Here is a 24,030-nt window from a genome sequence, read left to right as displayed (position 1 = left end):
TCATGCGTCAAACGCAGCGTCATCGACAGCCGACGGCCGACGCCGACCGATCGTCAACGTGGATCGTGAAGAACAGAAATATCCGCTGCGATCTCTTGCCAACATGGCTGCGATTCGCCATTCAGACGCATTCAGTAGTCGCCATTCTGTTTTTTAGTGCCGAATTCAGTTAAATTTCAGTCGCAATCGTAGTTGTAACGTGTTTTTGCAATGGCATGTGAACCATTTACCGGCGAGCAAGACCGAAAATTAGTAGAATTGGTTGAAGTGAACCCGTGTCTGTACCAATTAGACCATCCGTCACACAAAGATGTAGAAATGAAGATGCAAACTTGGGAAACAATAGCAGAAGAGATCGGAAAATCGGGTAAGCCAACTTTTTTAATCCTAAAATGTAAAGGACAATAATTATTTTGACTTGGATGCGATAAATTTTTAAATCGCTAGACGGAAGCGACATGTTGAAAGTCCAAATTGCGACAGATTGCGACCATAGTCAGAGCCATAGTTGAACACAAACAATAACAACTTGTCTTCCACATGACGATTATGGCGCGTATTTTTATTTATATTAAAGCGGTATTTTACCAAATAGTTACCATATTTTTTGAAGAAAAAAAAACTAAAAACATGGAAGAATATTCTTAAAATAATTATAAGTTTTTTAATAACAGCAAAATAACAGTAAGGTACTTCCTGGTGGCGGTATTGCCAGATTGTCAATAATGTCCGTCTTATGCTGACGAAATAGGCTTATCCCTATGAATAAAAAATACGTATTTATGCATTAAACATTTATTAGTGTTAAAAATAGCCTGCACATTCTACCGTATGATCGAAAAAAAAACGGCGTCAGCGATGGCTATGAAATGAAGATCGCTGATTTTTTATGTAAAATTATATGGGGAATGTCATCAATCATCATTTCTAAGCCAACTGGACGGCGTTTTTTTCGATCATGCTGTATATCAAAACATTATTTTCTACTCTTCAGGATCTATACGTATTTTATCTATATAGGTGCGCACAATAAAACAAAAAAGCTATGCAAATTCTTGATTAAAATGAGCTTAAAACAATAATAAGACTAAATTTATTATATTAAATACAGGGTGATGTGTGTGACTTAAATAGCTTATATTAGAGTTTAGTCTGAGTATTTTTTGTGGCGTCGCTAAATCGTGATCTATAAAATGCTGTATCTGAAATATTTTTTTATGCAAGACCCTTTTCTAAAAAAAAACTTTTTTAGAAAAGTTTACCAACCCGTATGAAGTTTTTTTTTCATAAAATACGTCCAAGAATCCCCTCTTTAATATTAGCATGTAAATAAGAAACACCCTGTATAATTAACAAAACAACGAAAATTATTTAATGTAAAAGGAATTTTAACGTTGATGAAGGAATTTTAACGTTGCTTCTTCATAATGGTGTTTAATAATTTGTTTACATGATGAAATACAACAAAACAGACATATTAAAAAGCAAGGTAATAAAATAAACAAAAAAATAAAAAAATATTTAAATGTCAACCTCACTTCTTTAATATTGACACTTCTTTTTTTTGCTTGTCAATTTGCGTGTGCCAATGAAAATTTGGGTGCGAGAAGTTTACTTGTCGCACTCAAATCGACATTAAATTTGCTCAACACTAGTGTGGTAATTGTGAAGTGGGCAATTAGCGTTTTTTTCGACTCCAAAAGAATGCGAAAAGATATACTTTCCCAGCATGAGTAATAAAAAAGACCATTCAACACTGGTGTCTACTGTTTACATATACAGATTCTTCTTCTCCATCTTACTTTTTCTGTTTTTTATCTCTGAAGTGAGTCGAATTATTTATTATTTAATGGTTGTAGTAGTAAAGAAGTTATAATTCTTATGGGGAAATAGCATCATAAAAGAAATTACACACTTTTTTAACCGTCCAAGATAAAGACTACTTGACTATAAAACGTTCTGATTTAAATATTATACAATGGTGTGGATCCGGTGGCTGACCTTGAAACGAGTTTCTGCTGCATATAGTCACAGATACTACGCATGCGCACATCGTCGATGTTGCCAGATTGCAGGTTATTTTGGAATTATTTTCAGAAGAAAACAAATATTGTATTTTTCAGCGTTTTTTGTCAATGTATACCGTATGATCGAAAAAAAACGGCATCCAGTTGGCTGCGAAATGAGGATCGATGACATTTTCCATATAAAATGACAACGATCTTCATTTCATAGTCATCGCTGACGCCACTTTTTTCGATCATACGATATTATTTTGGTATTATTTTAATATTCACACAATACGTGAACGCTTATTATGTATTTTCATAGTCAATAAAATTAAATAGAAATAAAACTCTAATCTAATTGCTCTAGATTTATTATACTACGTTTAAAAAGTGCTTTATTAAAAATTCGCAAAATTAAGGGATGTGTCCAAGTTTCTTCTTTTTTTGAATTTTTAAATGCTGTAGCACCATATCATGTTCATAATAGATTTTATAACATTCCATTAAAACTACGTAGGCCTTAAAAAGGTCTCCGTAATTATAACTGTAGAGTGAGCAGCAGGCGGATGAAACTGCCATTTGAATTTTGGAAACACGGCGGAGTTTCTGCCAGTAGAGGGATAGATGGCGCTGCGTAGAAATTTCATCTAAAGTCCCTAGATATTCATCTAGGGACTTTAATTTCATCATGATTTTATCAAGTCATCCACAGAGTATAGTTTAATTAACAATTCGTTTGATTCTCTGTGGAGTAATTGGAGTAGTTGGAGTAGTTGAAAAATATAAATATTTATATAAAATGTTGATAATTTAACAGTGATGTGCTTTGTTACCCTATGAATAAACATTTACCAAACATTGATATGAAGTTGCTTTCGCCAGAAACAATTATAATTAAATAATTTAATAAAAATTTAATTTCTAAGTGACCCGGATCAGTTAGATCAGTAAAATAAATTGAAAAATAAACGTCATTCCATATTTGGCAATGTCTGTCAGTTTCTGTGAAGTGGAAGTGAATTGTGATTTGTTTTTATGGGAATATTTTACGGATTTTTGCGAATTTAGAGTATTTTGGACGATAGGATTGTGAAATTTAAAAGCCAAGTAGTTTAATATATAAGATTAATTAATCCCTGTGATAATTTTTATGAAATTTCTCATAATCAAAACAAATTCTTTCAACAAAATGGCTGTCTCAGAAATTTGGAAGATCATTAATTTTAAAGTTTTATTTAAGTGTATTTATATCGAATCAAGAATTTGTATAACATATTAAAAGCTTAATTTTAAAGGTTGTGCAGTAATTTATGTAAGTGTACGCTTTTAGATAAATATTAAATATACAAATTTGCAAAGACAAACAAGTAATTTTAAAAAGATCATTTATTTATTTAAACGAGTATAATCATTAATCATTAGGTTGAAAATATATTTGTATTTACTTATTTATATATTTTCTATACCCTTGTATTATTTATAAGCCCTATATGTCCTGTTTTATTTGAAAAAAAAATGCTTCGAGTCATCGAGAATAGATTTAATAACAATTTTGTCCCTTGGCTTTGTGTATTATATAATGTGAATTGTAAGATGTTTCTATTTGAATAGGTCATTAAAGTTGAGATTAAAGTTATACCAAATTATATTCACGGTAACTATATGTCTTTTATATAATGAATTATTTATTTATAATTTATAACCTTTTTTATAATTACTTATAACTGATTGTATAAATTCTGATAACTTTTATATATACTTGTATAGTGTTGAATGTGTTATATGTAATTTTATTAACAATGTTATAATAAAATAATCAAGTTACAAATTTTTCGTGTTTTATTCTAATTTCAGGGATAATTTCAACCTAGATTATTAATTTATTTGTATCAAAACACATTATTTTTATTTTGTAAAATGTTTTGTTACAAATAAGTTCATAATCTAGATTGAAATTACCAAATATAAGTAAAAAACTTATGAACTGGCAATAAAGGTCCATTTAAAAATATGGCGCGAACTTTTAGTTCTGCCAGTAGCCCGCTTGGATCGCGTCGAGCGCGTGTTTCCAGGCTTTAACATAGGAGTTTTCATTTCTTTCAGTTAGTTATTCTATGGTGAGCAGTATTAATAGGTATCTTATTTTGTATCTGCTTATATTGCATTAATTTTTCTGTAACAAGATTTTTTTATCTTACACCTAATTTATGTGATTTTCTTATTAGCATATAATATGATCTATAAACAATATTTTTCCTAATGGAAAGGATTTGCAGGTATTAAGATATCTTATCATTTATTCTCCACACCACAAAGTATAATATGTAGTAGAGGTATTAAGACATAAAAAAATTATAAGAAATATCTTAATATAAATCACAAACTAACTTAAGTTTTAAGTTAGTCTAATAAGATCAGAAATGAATCTTCACCATATTATCAAGATATTGGTATTATATAGGAAAGAAATTACAGTAAATTAAGAAAAGAATATACAGGATATTAAGTACACACAGTAACAGAAAAACAGTAACAGAAAAAGATAAAGCATAAAACTTATTTTAATCCTATCAGCATTCTTCGATAAAATATATACCTACAATGGCTGCAATAAATGTGTCATATTGATGATACAAAATAATTCTAATAGGTTTAAAACTAATAAGAAAAAATCCGTAAATGATAATTTTTAATTATAATGTAAATATATAAATAAATATATTATTATTACATTATTATATATTACTTAGAACTCCGATTACAATTATAATACCTTAACTTCACAATCTCCATTATCCTTCTTACCTTAATTTTTGATATCAAGATAAATCTGAAATTATAAAATTAATTGTAGAATTTGAAATATTATTATTACTGATTAACAGTCAAAAAACATTTGTTTTTGACTAAACATAATTCGAAAATAAACTGCAATGTGGCAACATCGACGATGTGCGCTTGCGTAGAATCGATGATCAAATGCAGCAAATATGGGTTTCAAGGTCAGCCACCGGATCCACACCTTTACCAAAATATTTTATATTCTGCATTGCTTCATTAATTAAAATTGATATTTGACGTATTGCAACAATTTTTGACTCAAAATCTGCTCATTATTATCAAATTACTGCTCATTACTAATAAATCTGTTGTTTACGATACTGTCTCTTGTAGGTTAATTTCCAGTATCTTAGACAAAATTAGTCAAAGTGATCAAAGGAAAGCCATTGTACCCAGCAAAATAAAATACTAATTCACCGCAATACACCAAAACACTTTACTTTTGCACTGGACGCGCGTTTCGCTAACTATGTTAGCATCATCAATAGATGATTAAAAAACTAGCACCGTTGATTTTAAGAAATAAGAAGATGTGCAACCTAATGGGCGATTTCGTGGCACAAAACCTGCCCAACATGTAGCTGGCGTTACCGTCAGCCTATTCGAGAATTCCGAGATTTAGTTTAGCTCTGCGCTGCTGCGCGCTGAGAGTCGTTTACAGCGCAGCGGATAAAGAATACTATATAGTATTTCCAAAGTCAGTTGGAAGTAGTGAGACAATTCCTTAGTCCCAACGACGACAAAAGCAGTGACAAAGACAGTGCCGAAATTAAGAGACTCAATCTATTCCAAATGACTTCAGGGTACCTATTCTTGAAAGCGAGAGAAGGGAGTGGTCCCTGGAAGCTCCCGTGGAATGCTCCCTCACTCGACCTCCCTGAAAACGAAATGTCGTATTCTTGAAATACCGAACGCACCGAGGAGTATAAGGGAGGAATTAGAATCGGGGAACAACGTTGCCGGTTTGTACAACCAATAGAATTAATAATATAATAATATAGAATAATTTGTTTGTGTCTTATGTCTTTGTGCCTCCCGTAAGATCACAAAAGGGCTTTTTTGCTTGTCTTGCACTAAAGTGAATACAGAAACTTTATTCAGAGATGTATTATTTTCAAATTAATGAAATTAATACAGCGGGGACACACAAACGACTTTTAATGTTTTATCTAAATTTCAAATTGTTTAAAAAAAATATATATACTTTTTGGAGTTTTTATCCATACTCAAAGGCGTTTGGAATATATTCCACTATAATTTGCTATAACCGTAATTTATATATGTATAAGAAACCTTTATTAAGCATTTATTCTTTTTAGACCTTAATTTTGGTTCTCAAACACAAATGCACTTTTACTAATTTTAAAAATGGCATGTTTACTATCCACACTGCATAAAACCTTTTTTACACACATTCAAAGAGACATTTTTATCTATTATTATTATATTAAGTATGTAACAGACGAGTAAACAAAAAACATCGTAAATAAATACGTTAAGTTGGGTTAGGTTTGCTCTCTCCCTCGCTTTATAGTAAGAGAACTTACTACTTAACTCCCTAGCATCTCCCTAATTTCTTACTCTCTCCCACAATATTTTTCAAGAATACCGATACTACCAGTTTTATGATTACCACGCCCACTTCTCTCGGGAGTTCTACTCCCTGAAATTCAAGAATAGGGACCCAGATAAACTATATCATAGTGCTGCTAGCAAAGAACAATCGTAGAGAAGCGACAAAAACCGTCGGCACTATTGAAGTGAGGGGACCAAGTTTTGTGACCTTCAAATTGGCGTACGTAACAGATCACCGGTATATAGCTACACTGAGAGAAATTCAATGAAGGCAAAAGAAATGAGAAAAGCTATACACTGAAAAAACATGTGTTCAGTAAAAAGTATATTATAAATATTTAGGAATCATATTGTATAGTAACTATCTTTTAAGATTTAACGTGTTTCCGCGGTTTGTGGATTTACCGCGTTCTAACCATTTTCTAACCTATTCCTTTTAGAGAGACATTTTCAAATCGTATCTGATAATATTGTTTGTTTCGAAATTAATATTTGAAACTGTTTTTTTAATCAAAATTATAAATAAAACAATTTTAAGAAAATTTCGAATATTTATCAGCTGTTATCACAATAGTTAAAACAAACCAAAAAGTAAATAACATGGATTAGAGTTGAGGGTTGGAACCGGGGTGTTACAACAGCAAAATAAAACACTATAATTTACCACAATACACCAAAACCAAAACACTTTACTTCTGCAGTGCATCAGCAGGTGATTAAAAAACATAATATCTCTACAATATGAGAACATAGGTGGTAGATTAAATTATTTACAGGAAAGAAAACCCAGAAAAGATTCAGCGGTTCAGAAAATGTAAGCAATATTTTTTAATTTTCAAAGAATTTTACAAATCGGTGTTTTTCGTAATATGTGTACATTTTCATTTAACTAATCTCGATTTTAAATTCTCCTGATTCGGGGGCCTCTCTCAATGACGGGGCCTGGGGCTTACAATTTAACCCCCCCCCCCTTTACTAAAGAGAACTTTTTTATTTTGTATATTCCTGTTTCAGTCGCAAAACAGCCAGGCTATTTTCAAGAAACTCTAAATTAATCCATTGTATCCAATGATATGTAATCCATTAATCCATTTGTGTTCGGGAAACTTCGGTAGCATATTCTCCTAAGTGAAAATGTTCGTATAAATATATGCTCTAAAATGCGTAGTTTTGGAGATACAGGGTGTAAAAGTTTCATTTTTATTTCGATTTTTTCAAACAATTTAATTTTTTTTTCATTTTTTTTTTAATTTAAAGTAACATCAATATTTGGATGACAATAATTGGTATCTGGAAGTTTTTTGACATGAGAAATGTAATTTAAATATGCTTTATTTTTCGAGATCTACCGGCCCTGAAAATATTTGCACTTATTTACGACTCACCCTGTATATTAAAAAATCCATATTACATTTAAAGATAACACAACTCAAATTAGCGTCGCTAATATATTATCTTTGCGATAAAATATTTAATTTTCTAATAGTTTTAATTTTCTAATTATTTTTTATTAAACGTTAACAACCTGCTAACAACTACAATCTATTTTAAGTTTTAATACTATTTAGTTCTGAAAATTAGTTCTTTCCTTAAGTACTATTATAAGGTAAGGATAAAATATAGATTAATTAATTCAAAAAGATTAATTATGAACACAAATAAAAAAATAGTAAGATTTCAGAACTTTATCATTAACAATGGCAACGCTGTCCGTATTCCGAAAACACGTTGAGATGACAGCCGGTTTACCTCCACTCCAAATTTTTTAGGCGGGATTCATTTTGTCGCTTCTCTACGATTGTTCTTCTCTGGTGCTGCTTTCAGCATATACGTATTATTTACAAATATACTCAGGGTTCCCTATTTAACACCGTGTGCAATTTCTGTGCCTTAAGAAAAGACAACATAACCCAGCTCCATATTAAAACTGCACAAGTCTATTTCACCCGGATATGGATTGAACTGCTATTGCGCCAAACTCCGATTGTTGTTGTTTTTGTTCTGTTTGGATTACTTTTTATTTGTGCGCGTAAAAAAGAGTGGTTTTGTTTAGTTTATTGTTTCCAACTATTTTTGATATTTTTCCAACTCCATGATAATGTGTTATAAATAATAAAAATATAAATAAAATTGAAGGTTAGGTGAAATGTCAGTCAACCACTTCCCTTTAACAACATCGATAATGAAAACTTCTTCAGGTGAGGCATGCGCAGTTAAATCAAATATCCGGGTGAAATAGACTTATGCAGAATTCCATATTGTTCTTTCACTGTTTGGGCTTCACTTTTATGGAGATTAGGCTGAGTATATTTGTAAATAATACGTATATGGCTTTCAGCCGACAAAGTGAGCGGTTACCGGAGACAGTGTTGCCAGAACGACTGATTAATCTGTAGATTTACGGGATTTTGGGTACAGTACGTTGATAATACGGATTTTCTATAATAAAACAATTTAATATAATATTATATGATTAAACAAAGAACGGCGTCAGAATTGGCTTGGAAATGAAGATCGTTGTTATTTCATATGTAAAATAATGGTAAATGTCAATAATCGTCATTTCCAAGCTAACTAAACGATTTTTTCGATCATACGACATATTCAGTATCTATAAAAGATTTTTTTTTGTTGTTGATTCTATGTTTAACACTAATAAATGTTCAATACATAAACGCGGATTTTTCATCTAAAGATATTTTCGTCAAACATGTTACAGATATTACACATTTTAATATTGCAACACTGTCGCTTCCATGCATGCACACCAGAGATATAGAGATAGTCTTTTGCTTATGTCTATATCTCTGATCCACACCGTCTTCGATATGCCTTCGCTGGCTGATTTGGAGAAAATAAGTGTTTTATGCGTTGACCGCGGAACGATAGGTGTCTACCGTATAGCACTTCAGATGTAAGGGGAATGATGGGGATGTTAGGGGAACTATATTTCTTTGGACTAGTTGCGGCTCGTGAATTCTGAAGCAGAATGGGTACAGACTCCACAAGATTTATGTTTAGTACATAAATTCTGTCCTAGTTTTCATGTTAGAAATTTCGTCATTAATTGATGATATAAAGTGTAACGGTATAAATGTCATGAAGTACTCAAACATACACATATATACCTCGTTCTAGTATATACTTGTGAAACTGAGGTCTTTACCAAATAAAAATTAGCAGATATTTTTCAATTTAATTGAATTTCAGAACTTCAATTGTCTGTATTTGAAAAGTACCGCGTTTCAAGTGTATAATTGTTAACAATTGACTGATTTCCGACTTTTATTGTAACATATAGGGTGATTCACGGCGATGGTACGTTAGCCCACGGCCACACAGAAAGTGTATTTAGCGTTTTGCGTTTTTTGCGTCTCAAGCGCTTGTTGCGATTTTACCGTTTTAAGCGGTTCTTTCGATTTGTGTCCATTAAAAACACGCAAACGACGCGGCAGGTCTGCAGTTTCTATCAAGATGTCAATTAGTAACGTCACAAGCTCGTGGATTCCCGGCCCGTCCAACAATCAATCCTGTGAGAAAGAGATAGGCGAGATCGGCGCCGTTAGCGTTGAAGAGACGAAGATGAAAGATGCTGGGATTGAATTGTGGACGGGCCGGGGCATATATTCGGAGACAAACACAATAAATTAATAACTATTATTTGCCATTTATTTTACGAATTTTAGTTTATATGTGTATAGTTTTTTTATGTTGAGTGTTATAATTATAATATAATATAATAAGTAATTATAATTATATAATATAATAGTAAATATTTCTAGTTGCTAATGCAATTTTAGGACATGATTTAGAAACATTTTGGAGTGAAATTTCTTTACGCGCGCTGGGAGTAAAAATTGAAGGCCGTAGCATACGACCTATTGAGACGGCCCTGATACACGAGCTCGTTGTAACGAAACGTGTTAACGGCTTAGAAATACCAGAGATATAGAAGGGATAGAGAATGAGCGTCAACATGCGCAGAAGGTCTAATTAAATGGGGCGCCATATTCCAGATCTCCGTGTCATTTTGTATATAGGTGGTAATCTATAAGTAATCAAATATCAATTTGCTGTTTTCAACCATACGGGGGGCAATTTAAATTTAGTGAAATTCTATCATTTATTATGGATGTATAAATACCTATCAGTAGATATATAGCTGTAGAACATTAATATGATTTATTTAATTATCATCAGTTTCAAAATTGCGTACAATATTGGCATATAAAACACTAAATATACGAATATTCTGACAAAAGACGCTATGGACAGATGACCTTTTCTTAAGTCGTAACACTCGAAATGCCATTAAATAAGTATTTACAATTATTTCATGTTTACTTATGTACTGAATTACGTGTTTCAATTTAAAATTTTTGCAAATATGGTAAAAATTGTTCTGAACAACTTTTTGTTCAAGTTGTATATTCATAAAACACTTGGTTCATAATTATTTGTGATGATTACCTTGTATTTTTAATATAAACCTAGAAAAATATGTTTTTGTTTTTATTTTATTTTTTGATTCGTCCCTTCAAATACCATATGATCGAATAAAAACGGCGTCAGCGTGTAGCATTTTTATTTCCTTTAATAAAATTGAATTTAAAAATCTATTTTATTTAAATTTGTTAGTATTGGCGCCATCTATTTGCTAGATGCCAAAGATATCAAACTTAATTTCTTACAGTTTACTTGTCTTGTTTATTAGCGCCATCTATTCGCTATATGCAAAACTTCCTTGCCATTGCATTTCACTTGTATATTGGATATTTAATTTTATTAGCGCATCTATTCGCTAGATGTCAAACTTCATTTATGACAGTTCGAAACTGAGAACTGAGAAGAAGGTCTTTTTCTTTCTCTCTGGGAATTTGGATCTGAAAAGACGCGTGTGTCGGCGTCCGGACAAATTTTCCAGTGAAAGCACTCTGCATCCACTTTTCGATTTCGATTGCATGGGTATCCGATTTGGAGATTTGAAAACCTTGTAAAGTATGCAATCAGAGTATAGATCGTATTTGTTTGGTTTCTTCTTGGAACGATCACCGTAAGTTTATCCGCCATTTTATATAGCCCTATCTAAATTCTATTTCAGTTATTTCCGTTTGTTATTTCGTTTACTTGAGTATTTAATTACTGGTTTGGATCGGCATATGGTTTGAATATATTTATGTAAAGCTGATTTTCAGACCGTAAGTTGTTTCTTTATTGAGTATCTGTCCTGAGAACTATTTTTTTTATTTATAGAGTAACTATCACATGGTACTCAGTAACTACCACATGGTACTCAGTAACTACCACCTGGTACTCAGTAATTACCACATGGTATGCAGTAATAATGCAGTAATTATTGTATGTTTCACCCACTTCATTTTGTATGGACCTATGCAGACCTTAAGACAGTGTTCCTGACATTACAATCGTTCTTTTGCCTGATATCGAAGACTTCTCCTGCCATAGTCATCTGCATCCACTTCTGTTAGTCTGGAGAATACCTACCTACCTGTTTACATCATAAGAAACTATATACAGATAAGTCTTAAGTTTTCCTCTAACCCTGAGCAACGGATTCTTTTCTTTTCATTCTATTTGGGTAACGACAGAAAAGTCGTCACAAGCGATAAGCTATGAAATGAAGATCGCTGTCATTTTATATAATAAAATTATATGGGAAATGTCATCGATTGTCATTTCATAGCCTGCATCTCTGATGCCGTTTTTATTCGATCATACGGTATTACTGTTACATAACATGTTCTCTAACAAATATTTTCATAATACATAAACATCGATTGATTTTATTCAGGATAAATATTATTAGTATTTATCCTGGTTTTGTCGACAATAAAAACTCTAAATCTTGTAATAGAATATCAATTTTATATTTCGTAAAATTATTTTGATACAAATTCAATTTGTCAAAATTCAAGTCATTAATATATTGATAAACAACTCAAATTATTCCTAAATATTTTATTATAAAAAAAAAACTGTTACCGGTAAGTTTGTAAAACACATTATGGTTTGTCTTCATACTAGAAAAAATCATTTATTTTTTGCACAAAAGAAGCTTGCCGATCCTTATTTGTCCATAATAAAATTCTGTATGTACAACATACATATACCTAATTTATTATTAAGAAAATTAGATTATATGATTTCAGAATTTTAAGATAAAATAGTTTCTTCTCAACTGTAATACTTTGGCCTCTATTTTATCTATTTAAAAACATGGGATTGACAATCCCCTTACTAAAATACATACTGGAAGGTACTGATTAAGTTTCATTGCATCAAATCCTTTGCTATAAATCCTGGCTTACAATTTAAGGCCATTGCAAAATGCTTTTGAACTTCATCATAGATTTTACAAGAATAAAAGTGTAATATTGAAACAAACACTCTTAAAGTAAAAGGGTAAGCTTCATGACTAATAGTCTCATTTTTAACACTCTTTAAATATCATCTCGTTAACAATTATGAATATCATATGATTTTTCTCAGTGATTTGTAGCACAGATACGAATTATATATGCCCCATAACAGTTTTTAAATAAGAAACTTCTGCCTACAGATTTAATTTTCTTATTGGCATAATACCCTTTCTTCCTATATAAATCTTGCCATTTTTTCAGTCCAATGTTCCTTGTTTTTACAGTTGTAGGAATACTAAAAATGCTGACTATAGAACTGGATACTATGTTTGAAAAAGCCTGTAACTGTGCATAAATCTAATTAACTGAATTCTTCTCCTCTTGACACTCTGAACACTGCTGCTGCTGTTAGAAATATTTAGCACAAAACTACAACTACCTACAGCAAACTTTACAATAAAAATGTTAAATTTTCGCTGTTCGATTAAAATACCCTATCTTATGTTTTCTTTTCCTCCAAATAATCTTCTTGTCAAGTAAGGACCAATCAATGTCAATACAATATTTGACATATTTCTGGTACACTTGAACTTGTGCTTTCATGGACACTAGAGTGCACTGTTTTACAGAAGCACGAACATTGATTCCAAGTATCTTCTTCCTCCACATGTAATAAAAACATCCTCTTCAAATGGCCACATCACACACTTATTTTTGACCATTCCCAATTACAATCACGATTTTTACAAATGGACTTTAGGAAAACTAAAAATAAACAGTTTTGGATCATCTGTAAACACGATTATGTTGTATAAAGTTACACATGAAAACTAATCATTTTTCCCGGCGTATTAGCTTTCTTAGAATGACTATGACAATATACAACAAGCCTTTTTGAATTAGTGTTTAGAATAATTGAGATAGTAATAAATTTTAACTAGATAACAACACAAACGAAAAAAAAAACAAACAGATGTCAAATAAAGAGGGGAAGTGACAGCGAGACCTGGAAGATGTCTGCCATGTTGCCGTCGACAAAAATTTGGATGCGCACTCGTCGAAGCTCATTCTCCCACTTCCATATCTCTGAGAAATACGCAGTGACGCGACGTGTGTATTTGTGAGCAGTCCACGTGTTTATCAAAAATATTGATATTTTAATACAAATTTTGTAAAAGTGAATCAAGTTATTACGTGTAAAAAAAATATTTGTTACACGTAAAAAACTATTTTTATTATTTTACGCGAATAAAACTGTTACACGTAAAAAACTATTTTTTACGCGTATAAAACTATTTGTTACTGGTAGAAAACTATTTTTTACGCGTATAAAGCTATTTGTTACTGGTAGAAAACTATTTTTCACGCGTATAAAACTATTTGTTACGTGTAAAAATCTATTTGTTACCATTTTTTTCGCGTTCATAACTTATTGTTTCTAGTAAAAAAACCTTTTGTTATGCAAAAAAAAATATTTTTTTATGGGTAAAAAAACTATTTGTTACACGTAAAAAACTATTTGTTACACGTAAAAAACAAATTTTTACGCGCCAAAAACTTATTGTTTCTGGTAAAAAAACTTTTTTACCCAAAAAAATATTTTTTACGTGTAAAAAAACAATTTGTTACACGTAAAAACTATTTTTTAAGCGTCAAAAACTACTTGTTTCTGCAAAAAAAAACCTTTTTACGCAGAAAAAGACACTTTTTACGCATAAAAAACTATTTTTTACGCGTAAGAAAATATTCCTTTAATTTATTACTTTTTCAACATTTCAAACTACACTTTTTCAAACATTTCCTTCAAATTTTTGAATTTAATAGAATCTACCTAAACAGTAGATGTTCTTTATAAAAATAGTTTTAGATAATACCCTAAAATGAAAAAAAATGCATACTATTTAATTTATTTTTATTGTATTATTAAATATAACGTCCGCCTATGACGGGGTCTCATCTTAAAAACGCTAAAAGACGCTGAAGAAAACAAACTGATTTGTTTTCATTTGCGTTTTTTGCGAGACACGCCGAACGCTACACGCTTTTGGTGTGTCCACTCCTATATAATCCTGTTATTTTGTTTTAGTCACTAAAGACGCTTCACGCTAAAACGCAAAAAACGCTTTTTGTGTGGCCGTGGGCTTAGACGATTATGGAGAACCAACCGGTGATAGATTTTTTTATGAAAATTTGGATTTTTACATAAAGGCTAAACACCCAGTATATTATTACATTTCTGAAAACTAATATTATATCATAATTTTTCTATTATAGTATATCGACTATGTGTATTTTCTTTTGAATAAATTCCCTTTTTTGTGTTTTTCTTTGAATATTGTTTATTAATGGAGTGTTTAAAGAGTTGCACTACTCATCAACGCTCGGCGCGCGCAAATTACACCAATGTATACGTACCATAAAAAATCAAAAGACTAATAAAATTGCTTTTCAACGATATATCATTATTCCTATACCTAAATCTTCCGGTTTCTAAAGTAGAGCTATTTAAAAGTTAATAATCCTATTATAGTTTCATTTCAAAATTTCGTTACCATGACAATTTTAGAAATTCAGCACGTAAACTCTCAAAAGTTTGGATATTTGTCATGGTAACGATTTTCTTTAAAGGAAACAGTCATAACAGAATTATTATCTTTTAAATGGTTTTACTGAAGAAATCGGAATGTTTAGGTATAGAAACATGATAGATCGCTGAAAAGCTATTTTATTTGGGTTTCAATTTTTTAAATAATATACATAGGCTTGAATTTAAAATAACAATAATTTGAACGATTTTATAACAAACGGAAATAATAACGCTCTCAGTTTGATATCCAGTCATATTGATAATTTATTATATTACAATTATTTATATACAGGTTGTTAATTTGTTTATTACTCGCGGCAAGAGCTTTATGGTTGAAATATGGCAACCTCGGCCCGCTCGTCGATGACTACGCGACGGGACGAGTCGGCAGAAAAATCAATAATGCATGCGTTCTCAATAGGCAGTGTTGCCATTCTGTTCCCCTATAAGTAACTGTCGAGTTAACAACCTGTATAGTTGATTTATCCAGATCGAATATGTCGACTTTCCTTAACCTATAACCAAATTTTAGCTTTCAATATACCGAATTTATGATTTAATCAATGCTTATTCAAAATCATGTTTTTGTCAATTTTACACATGTTTTATTTATTATCTCGAAAACTATTAGAGATTGGTATAGGTTAGTATAATAGAAAAATTTTGAGATATGGATGTAGTTTTGAAAAATATAATAATATACCGGGTGTTCTATTTAAAATAACAAAGATAACTAAGTCACTTTTAGCACTTTTAAGAAGCGCTTTTAGTATGAATACAACACTGTAATGCTGAAAATAATCTAGACAGATGGAGTAGGTGCCTTAATGCAAAAATCCTATCACCGGTTCTCCATAAACGTCTAATGTGCCATGGCTGTGAATCACCTTCTATATATTTGATTTTTAAAATAAAGATTAGGGAAGTTCGATAAACTGGTGTTTATTATTAATGCTAGATTCTATGTAGTTTTGTTTTTATCTTCAGATTATTTTAAAAGAACTTAGGATTTTAAGTATGTCATAATTGTATAACTGAAATATTACGATCGGCTTTTTTATTTCAGTGATCAGAAGAATCAGAATTATGATTCAGTGATAAAATCAAAGGCTATGATATAATGTATTAGGACATACAGTGTAATTGGAAAAGGAAAAAAGTTACTTTACATGATATTGTTTCTTCAAAACATTAGAACTGCCTGGTTTAATATAAACAGTTACAAATTTAAAAATATTTAAGAAATTATAGTATCAGTTGAATATACATATGGAGAAAGAATGAGATAAAAACAAGCGTACTGTTTACAAAACATAACACTCCGAACTCCGAGAAAAGCGAGTCCAAGATTCAAGCTCCGCTTAGATAAATATATCTTGGGGGTTGAGTTACCTACCAAGCGCGTCCCCAGGTGGCGGATAGGGGTAAGCTGCAGACTCTAAGGTACTGTGGTAAAGAGGATGAATCAATCTTCTCGCGGACCAGCTCCCACGTGTTTGTGCCGTGCGTGGCGACCCGTGTCGTCGGATGATGGGTACCTGGTGGTTGAGCGCCAAACGCAACACATCACTTTGGTCCGGATTTCGATTAGACGGGCGGCTAGGAACTAACCCATCCCTAGTCAATCGGCTGTGTCGTCCCGTAAGAGGGCCGACAGGGTGAGATCTTGGAGTTAGGGGCGCGTAGGGGGTTGCGAACGGGATTGTTGGGTGGCTCCTGCTTCCTCTCTCGCATAACCCCTTCACAGCGTTGCCTATTCTTTGGGATCTATATTTATCTAGCAACCCTGGTGTTCGCATGGGCTTGCCATGCGACTCCCCCTATGTGGGACTCCGTGGTGGGTGGGGAGCTAGATACATGAATTCATGTTAAATGTATGGATAGATATTCTTTGAAAGCCAAACGCGAGTTTCCCTCGCCATTTATACCTTCTGGAGCTGAGTATCAACGCTCGCAACAGCAACAACACACACTTGCAGGTAATTCTGAGTTACAAATACCAGGCCGAAAGCGTAGACAGCGCTTAACACACGCTGAAATTAAGAGGAGAAAAAAAGCGCGGGAGACGGAGACGATGTCAAACAGATATTACTCGTCGCAACGATCACCGTCTCCCAAATACAATTACTCATCACAAAGATCACCATCTCCTCAATACCACTTATCACAGCGATCACCATCTCCTCAATTCAGTTACTCGTCACAACGATCACCATCTCCCCAATTCCAATTGAAAAGAACCGCTATGCATCCCACCAATGTGCAACGCTCTTATACGAGAACGTTAGAAGAGGCACCTAGCACTAGCCGAACTCATTTTGCGGAACAATCCTCGCCCCAGAAAATCCAATCAAAATGGACAGCAAAGAAATCGAAATATGTGCAGTCACCGTTCATGAGGGAACCCAAGAAGGAGGTAAACTATAACTGGACACAGTTCATGGAATCGCCCCCGAAATATCCATCAATATGGAACCAACCTCTTTCTAAGAGAAAGCCTGAACAGCCGGCAAGTTCTAGCCGTGCTTACAATTCTGACCGGGCATCGCCTTCCAGACTTCCCCCGGTAACACAACCCGAAAAAAAGAAGTTTCATTCCGATAATACACCACCTGATTTAGCATGGAAGGCCGGGCATCCTGCGAAGAAATTTCCCAAGCAGAATACACAAATTGCATCCACATCTAAGCAGCATCAGTATCCATATTCCAAAAATCCAATTAATAAACCACCTACTTTTAAAGGAGGAGTTAAATTTTCTAACCAACATATACAAATACCATCCAAAAAACAGCAATTTTATGATTCGTTTTCCAAAAAACCCTTCAGGAAAGCAAACTCTAATTTGCCGTCTGCCAACAGGATGGATTTCGTTTATAACCATCTTACAATGGCCATTATCGAGGAGAAAGATCGTTTCGGAAAAATATCAAAGAAGAACGAAGTCCTTATTAAAGGAATGTTAATGGAAAAACTGGATAAATTTTTATTAGAAGATAGCAACAGAAATGTAAATCCCCCAGCATTTCTTTCGTGGACTTATATAAAGAAAGTTATCAGGGTTACCTGTCGAGATCAATATACTGTAGAATGGCTAACCGAAACCGTGAATAATTTAACGTTTGAGCAAAATTTAATACTATCTGTTGTTAGGGCCGATGCATTGCCTAAGATGACGAAAGTTACTCTCGAGGTTCCTTTAGAATCGACTAGTGGCCTTAACGCTAAAGATATAATAATTAATCGCTTGGCGGGCCAAAATCCGTCTCTAAACATCAGAAACTGGTATGTTGTCCAAGCCAATGAAACGATGTCGGGTCATTTCTTTGTTTTCGCACTTGATGAAAAAGATATCCTTACCTTAAAAAAAGCGAAAATGAGAGTCTTTTACCTTTTTGAAACTCTTTTTCTAAGACTAACAAAAGGTTCAATTCATGTCAAGCCTCATACCTTCACCTCGTCAGTTCCAAACATACAGTCCCTTAAGACAATCGGCGCCACTTCAGCCCCAAGCGTACAGTTGCCTCAATTATCTCACGATGCTTCGGATCCGAATATACAGTCTATTAAGTCATCTGACACCTCTTTAGTTACAAACGTGCAGTCGCCTATAGAAATTTACGACCCCTCGGAACCAAGCATGCAGTCACCTAAATCCTGTAATACATTTTCACGTCCCAACGTCCAGGCCTCTAAGGAAGCTGATCCCGCTTTAGTATCAAACGAAGAGTCTCCTAAATCATCGGAGGCCTCTACAGTTTCAAACGAAACCGAAACCTCTTCAGTACCAAACAAGCAGTCTCCTGAGTCATCTGACTGCTCTTCAGTTCCAAACGCGCCATCTCCTACTGCAAGTGACGCCATTACAGCTTCAGACGCGCAGTCCTCTGTAGAAATTGAAGTCTCTTCAGTACCAGACAAGCAGTCTTCTAAGGCATCTGACACTTTAGTTCCAAACGCGCAATCTCCTACGGCAACTGCCACCATTACAGCTTTAGACGCGCAGTCCTCTGTAGAAATTGAAGTCTCTTCAGTACCAGACAAGCAGTCTTCTAAGGCATCTGACACTTCTTTAGTTCCAAACGCGCAATCTCCTACGGCAACTGCCACCATTACAGCTTCAGACGCGCAGTCCTCTGTAGAAATTGAAGTCTCTTCAGTACCAGACAAGCAGTCTCCTAAGGCATCTGACACTTCTTTAGTTCCAAACGCGCAATCTCCTACGGCAACTGCCACCATTACAGCTTCAGACGCGCAGTCCTCTGTAGAAATTGAAGTCTCTTCAGTACCAGATAAGCAGTCTCCTAAGGCATCTGACACTTCTTTAGTTCCAAACGCGCAATCTTCTGCGGCAACTGACACCATTACAGCTTCAAACGTGCAGGCCTCTGTAGAAATTGAAGTCTCTTCAGTACCAGACAAGCCGTCTTCTAAGGCATCTGACACTTCTTTAGTTCCAAACGCGCAATCTCCTACGGCAACTGCCACCATTACAGCTTCAGACGCGCAGTCCTCTGTAGAAATTGAAGTCTCTTCAGTACCAGACAAGCAGTCTCCTAAGGCATCTGATACTTCTTTAGTTCCAAACGCGCAGGCCTCTGTAGAAATTGAAGTCTCTTCAGTACCAGACAAGCAGTCTCTTAAGGCATCTGACACTTCTTTAGTTCCAAAAGCGCAATCTCCTACGGCAACTGGCGCCGTTACAGTTTCAAACGCGCAGTCCTCTATAGAAATCGACGCATCTTCAGAACCAAACGAGCAGTCTTCTGAAACAACTGAAGTCCCTTCAATTCTAAACGAGGCAGAGTATATTTAGTTCTACGTAAAAAATAGTTCTTTGGGCGAATCTACCATTTCTGGATCTCCAAATTAGGTAAGGAAATCCAGTGCAACCTGTATCCTGCTTCAATTCATAACAGTAGTGCAGCACTGTTGCGAATCGATGCTGGATGCATTGACCCAATATCAAGAACCCCGAGTAATTAGATCAATTTTTCAGCTCTTCTACTAAAGTTAAGTCAAGAAGAGCAATTTATGTTCCACTGGTCATAAACACTAGTCACTTGATATATGTCGTAATGGTTAAGTAAATGTTCATCTCACTATATTATACGCTATACTGACTTGAAGTACGGTTCCTTAAACCGCCAACAAGGAAAATGGATCGATCTACTTGTCAAAGACTGGCACGCCAATAACTGGGAATTATTCTTCAATTACTAGTGCAAATGAGGTAGTGAAGATATTAAAATATATGGGTAAGGCTAAATAAGTAAGATAACTTTATGGTTATTGTAAGCTTTGTCCTAATCATAATATACAAGAAAATTCTAATAAGATTTTCTGTATTTCCGAATATTGCAAGTGAAAGAGATTCACGTTTCGGACCCTGCTTCGGGTACAAACGAACTCTTATGCATTTGATCTCTTAAATCTCATAAGAGAGCTATGCCATCTGAAACCACAGTCGTAATACGACACGATCTGTAGTACTAGGCTACTTTATCAGAATTAAACCTCTGAAACAAACGTTTGTCTGAACACGACTGTACTAGCCTTATATATTTCAACATCAAGGAGGTTTGTGTAAACTTCTTAGACACATTGACACTAAGACACTATTGTAGGACAGGCTGAGATTCTAGCTTTTAGCTATATTAAGACTATATTCTATACAGCCCCCCTTATGCAATTCTGTCTCCTAAATCTGGTCATAGGATGTTTGTGTCATCTCTGAAACAACCTCATAACACAAAGGCGCTATTGTGATACTGACTAATAATCTCCCTTATTAAGCTATGTTTAGGAAATAGAAGTCACCTTTTTCGTTTCTACATTTTATATATTGTCAAAGGAGCATGATGGCGCCATTGTGGTACTAGCTGAAAATATAGCTTATTAGGATATGTTTTTGAAATAAACAAGCTTTATTCGTTCAGAACTCATTAAAGAGGTTTGTGGCATCTCTGAAAAAATAGTCATTGTGGTATTAGTGCTATGAATTAGCTTATTAGGGTATGTTTCAGAAATTAAACAAACTTATTCGTTTTGACCTAGAGAGGTTTATACCATCTCTGAAACAACAGGATGTACGAACGGAACCGATATATCTGTTGTACTAGTTCTAGCCTAGTAATACATATAGCTTATTGCTGTGTTAACAGGTTCCGCTTAATATACATTTCCTAGACCAAACAAACTTCTATAGATTTTTAGACTATCTTGTCTAACAATTTTAGATAAATGCAGCGCATACAGTATTGGCCATAAGTGGATGAACTTTGTTAAAATAATGGATTTTCCCTAATATGTTTAAAATTAAAATTTGAGCTATATTTATTTGAAGTCTAGTGTCAGTGCTATAAAAATAAATATCATTGTTTTTTTAAAATTTGCTTTAATAAGGTAGCAAAAATATTAAATTGAAAAACCATTAGATAAAAGTAGATGAATTACATATATATTTAATAAAAAAAATCTTATGCTAACAAAAACTGAAAAATTAACTTATACTTTACTAGTACTTAGTGTAATACCCCTTATTCTTAATTACTTTCAGCCATCGCTTAGGCATATATCCCAGAAGATTTTCAATTATTGAAAAATCGATATTTTTCCAAGGCTCTTCCAAAGCTGCATAATAATGGTCCTAATGTGTTGATCCAAAATTTCCCATAAGTTTTCTGTTGGATTCAGATCTGGGGATAGTGATGGCCATTTGAGAACAGTCACCATTTCATCTTCCAAAAACCTTTTAACCAATTGTGAGGCATGTTTCGGGTCGTTATCATGTTGGAAGTAGTGTACAACTGGCATTTTTTCTTCCAAATAAGGCACTAAAAGGTTTTGTAAAATGTCTCTGTAGCCAAACCGATGCATTATGCCCTCAATTTTATGGAGACGCCCCATCCCATACCCAAAAAACAGCCCCATACCATGATTGAGTCCCCACCATGTTTTACAGTGGGTTGCGTGTACTTTGGTAGCAATCGTGTGTTGGGAGGTCTTCTTACATGTTGAATTCCATCTGATGACATCAAATTAAACTTTGATTCATCACTAAAATAAACTTTTTTTCATTGTGCCACAGTCCAGTTTTGATGTTCCTTGGCAAATGCTAATCGGGCCTTCAAATTTTTTTTTGATAGCAGTGGTTTCTTGGCGGGTCTTCGGGAAAACAACTTCTGATCAACTAATTTACGTCGGATCGTCCTTGTACTCACTGGTGGATAGCCCATTTCTTCAAGTTTTGCTTTTATCTTCGTTGACGGCAAAACTGGATCTTGTGAAGAAATTGAAGCAATAGGAAAAGTAAAGTTAATTCCACGTGGCATGTTATATCACAAGAGCTCAAATGTTTTTAAATCGCAGTTGTTCATAAAACCAGAACAAATGAAACTAACGATTTTTAAAAATACTTGGTTCATCTACTTTTGTCCAAGACAAAAAAGCAACATTTGCCAATTCTTATCTATAACTAATAAGACTAACAGAATAATTTATATTTCTTTGTAGTATTTTGGTGAAAATGTATTAACCTTTTTTTAACATACAAAGGTACATAAAATAATTTTGATATTTAACACTTCAAATTTGATTTTTTCGCAATTATTGGTATTGGTTCATCCACTTTTGGCCAATACTGTAGATAAATGTAAATAGCTCTGTACGGACGCGATCCAAAGCTTTTTAGATAATTTCGGAGTGGTGTTCAGCATTTTCCGTATTAATTTGTCTCTTGTAAAAAATGCCACACAGTATAGTTTTTGAGGAAAGGAGGAATATGTATGTCCAGGGAATATTGGAGGTTCCAATATTCAGTGGACATAAAGCAACTACGTATTTTTTGAATCCAAATAAGTTAATTGTTTTTTATTGTTATTGGAGTTTTCTCGGGAAATGTCTCGAGAAACGTTTCGATCAATTTCGACAGAATTTTATAACACGCGTCGATATCCTTCGTACTACTTCGCGAAGCAATCAAGGTCCAACTTTGTGGTGGCTTCAGGAAAATAAGTAAACATGGAGTATGAATAAATATCATTACTTTGTATTGGAGTGTAATGTAATACCACTATATTAAACTGAATGAAAAACAAAAACAGTGCATTTAGACATCAGTTACCGATGCCGATGGTAGATTAAATTGGCTATTCCTCTAAGGTTACACAAGAATATTTAGTTTTAATCATTGTCTAATATTATTATTTACAATATAGTGAAAAATAAAATTCCAAAACTTAAAATCGCAAAACTTCAAGGCAACTGTGTGTAACTGTTTTAGCGGTCCGCCTTCTATCGGCTTATAATCCACGGTGTTAAACTGTTTAAAAAATCGTCTAATTATTTCTTATTTTTGAATGTTTTTTTTATCAAACCACTAGTTGAAGCCTGGCGCATGCGCCATGACATCAGAAAAAAATACTTTTTTTTTAATTAAATGAAAAACAAAAAATCCGGCGACGACAGTTTTTAGAAGAGCAAATTAGCTATCTTTTAGTAAAAAAAACAACTTTCTAGAGCAAGCCGTTACTTCAGTAGAGACGACACAGATAAACATTAGCATTTTATATACAGGGTGGCCCATCGAAAACGTTCCGCAAGGCATAACGGCCAGGGTATTTTTTTTTCAAAAAAA

At 33.5% G+C, this 24,030-nt stretch overlaps 1 protein-coding gene across 2 annotated transcripts; it reads left to right on the top strand.

The window, feature by feature from the left end:
• LOC115878829 lies at positions 1-20,650 on the top strand. 2 transcript variants are annotated; one of them, XM_030895435.1, is made up of 4 exons: positions 1-367; positions 16,459-19,776; positions 19,987-20,265; positions 20,392-20,650. In XM_030895435.1, exons 2-3 carry the CDS (start codon positions 17,269-17,271, stop codon positions 20,206-20,208), a joined length of 2,730 nt encoding a protein of 909 aa, XP_030751295.1. In that variant the 5' UTR covers positions 1-367; positions 16,459-17,268; the 3' UTR covers positions 20,209-20,265; positions 20,392-20,650. The 2 variants fall into 2 exon arrangements, with proteins under 2 accessions (XP_030751295.1, XP_030751294.1); XM_030895434.1 differs by having other exon boundaries at positions 2-367; positions 16,459-20,265.
• Positions 20,651-24,030: the final 3,380 nt, after the last annotated feature.

This window comes from Sitophilus oryzae, unplaced genomic scaffold (genome assembly GCF_002938485.1).
Source record: "Sitophilus oryzae breed Bouriz unplaced genomic scaffold, Soryzae_2.0 scaffold_1532_pilon_pilon, whole genome shotgun sequence".
Classification (NCBI taxonomy): Eukaryota; Metazoa; Arthropoda; class Insecta; order Coleoptera; family Curculionidae; genus Sitophilus; species Sitophilus oryzae.
This window is presented reverse-complemented; position numbering and strand designations above follow the sequence as displayed.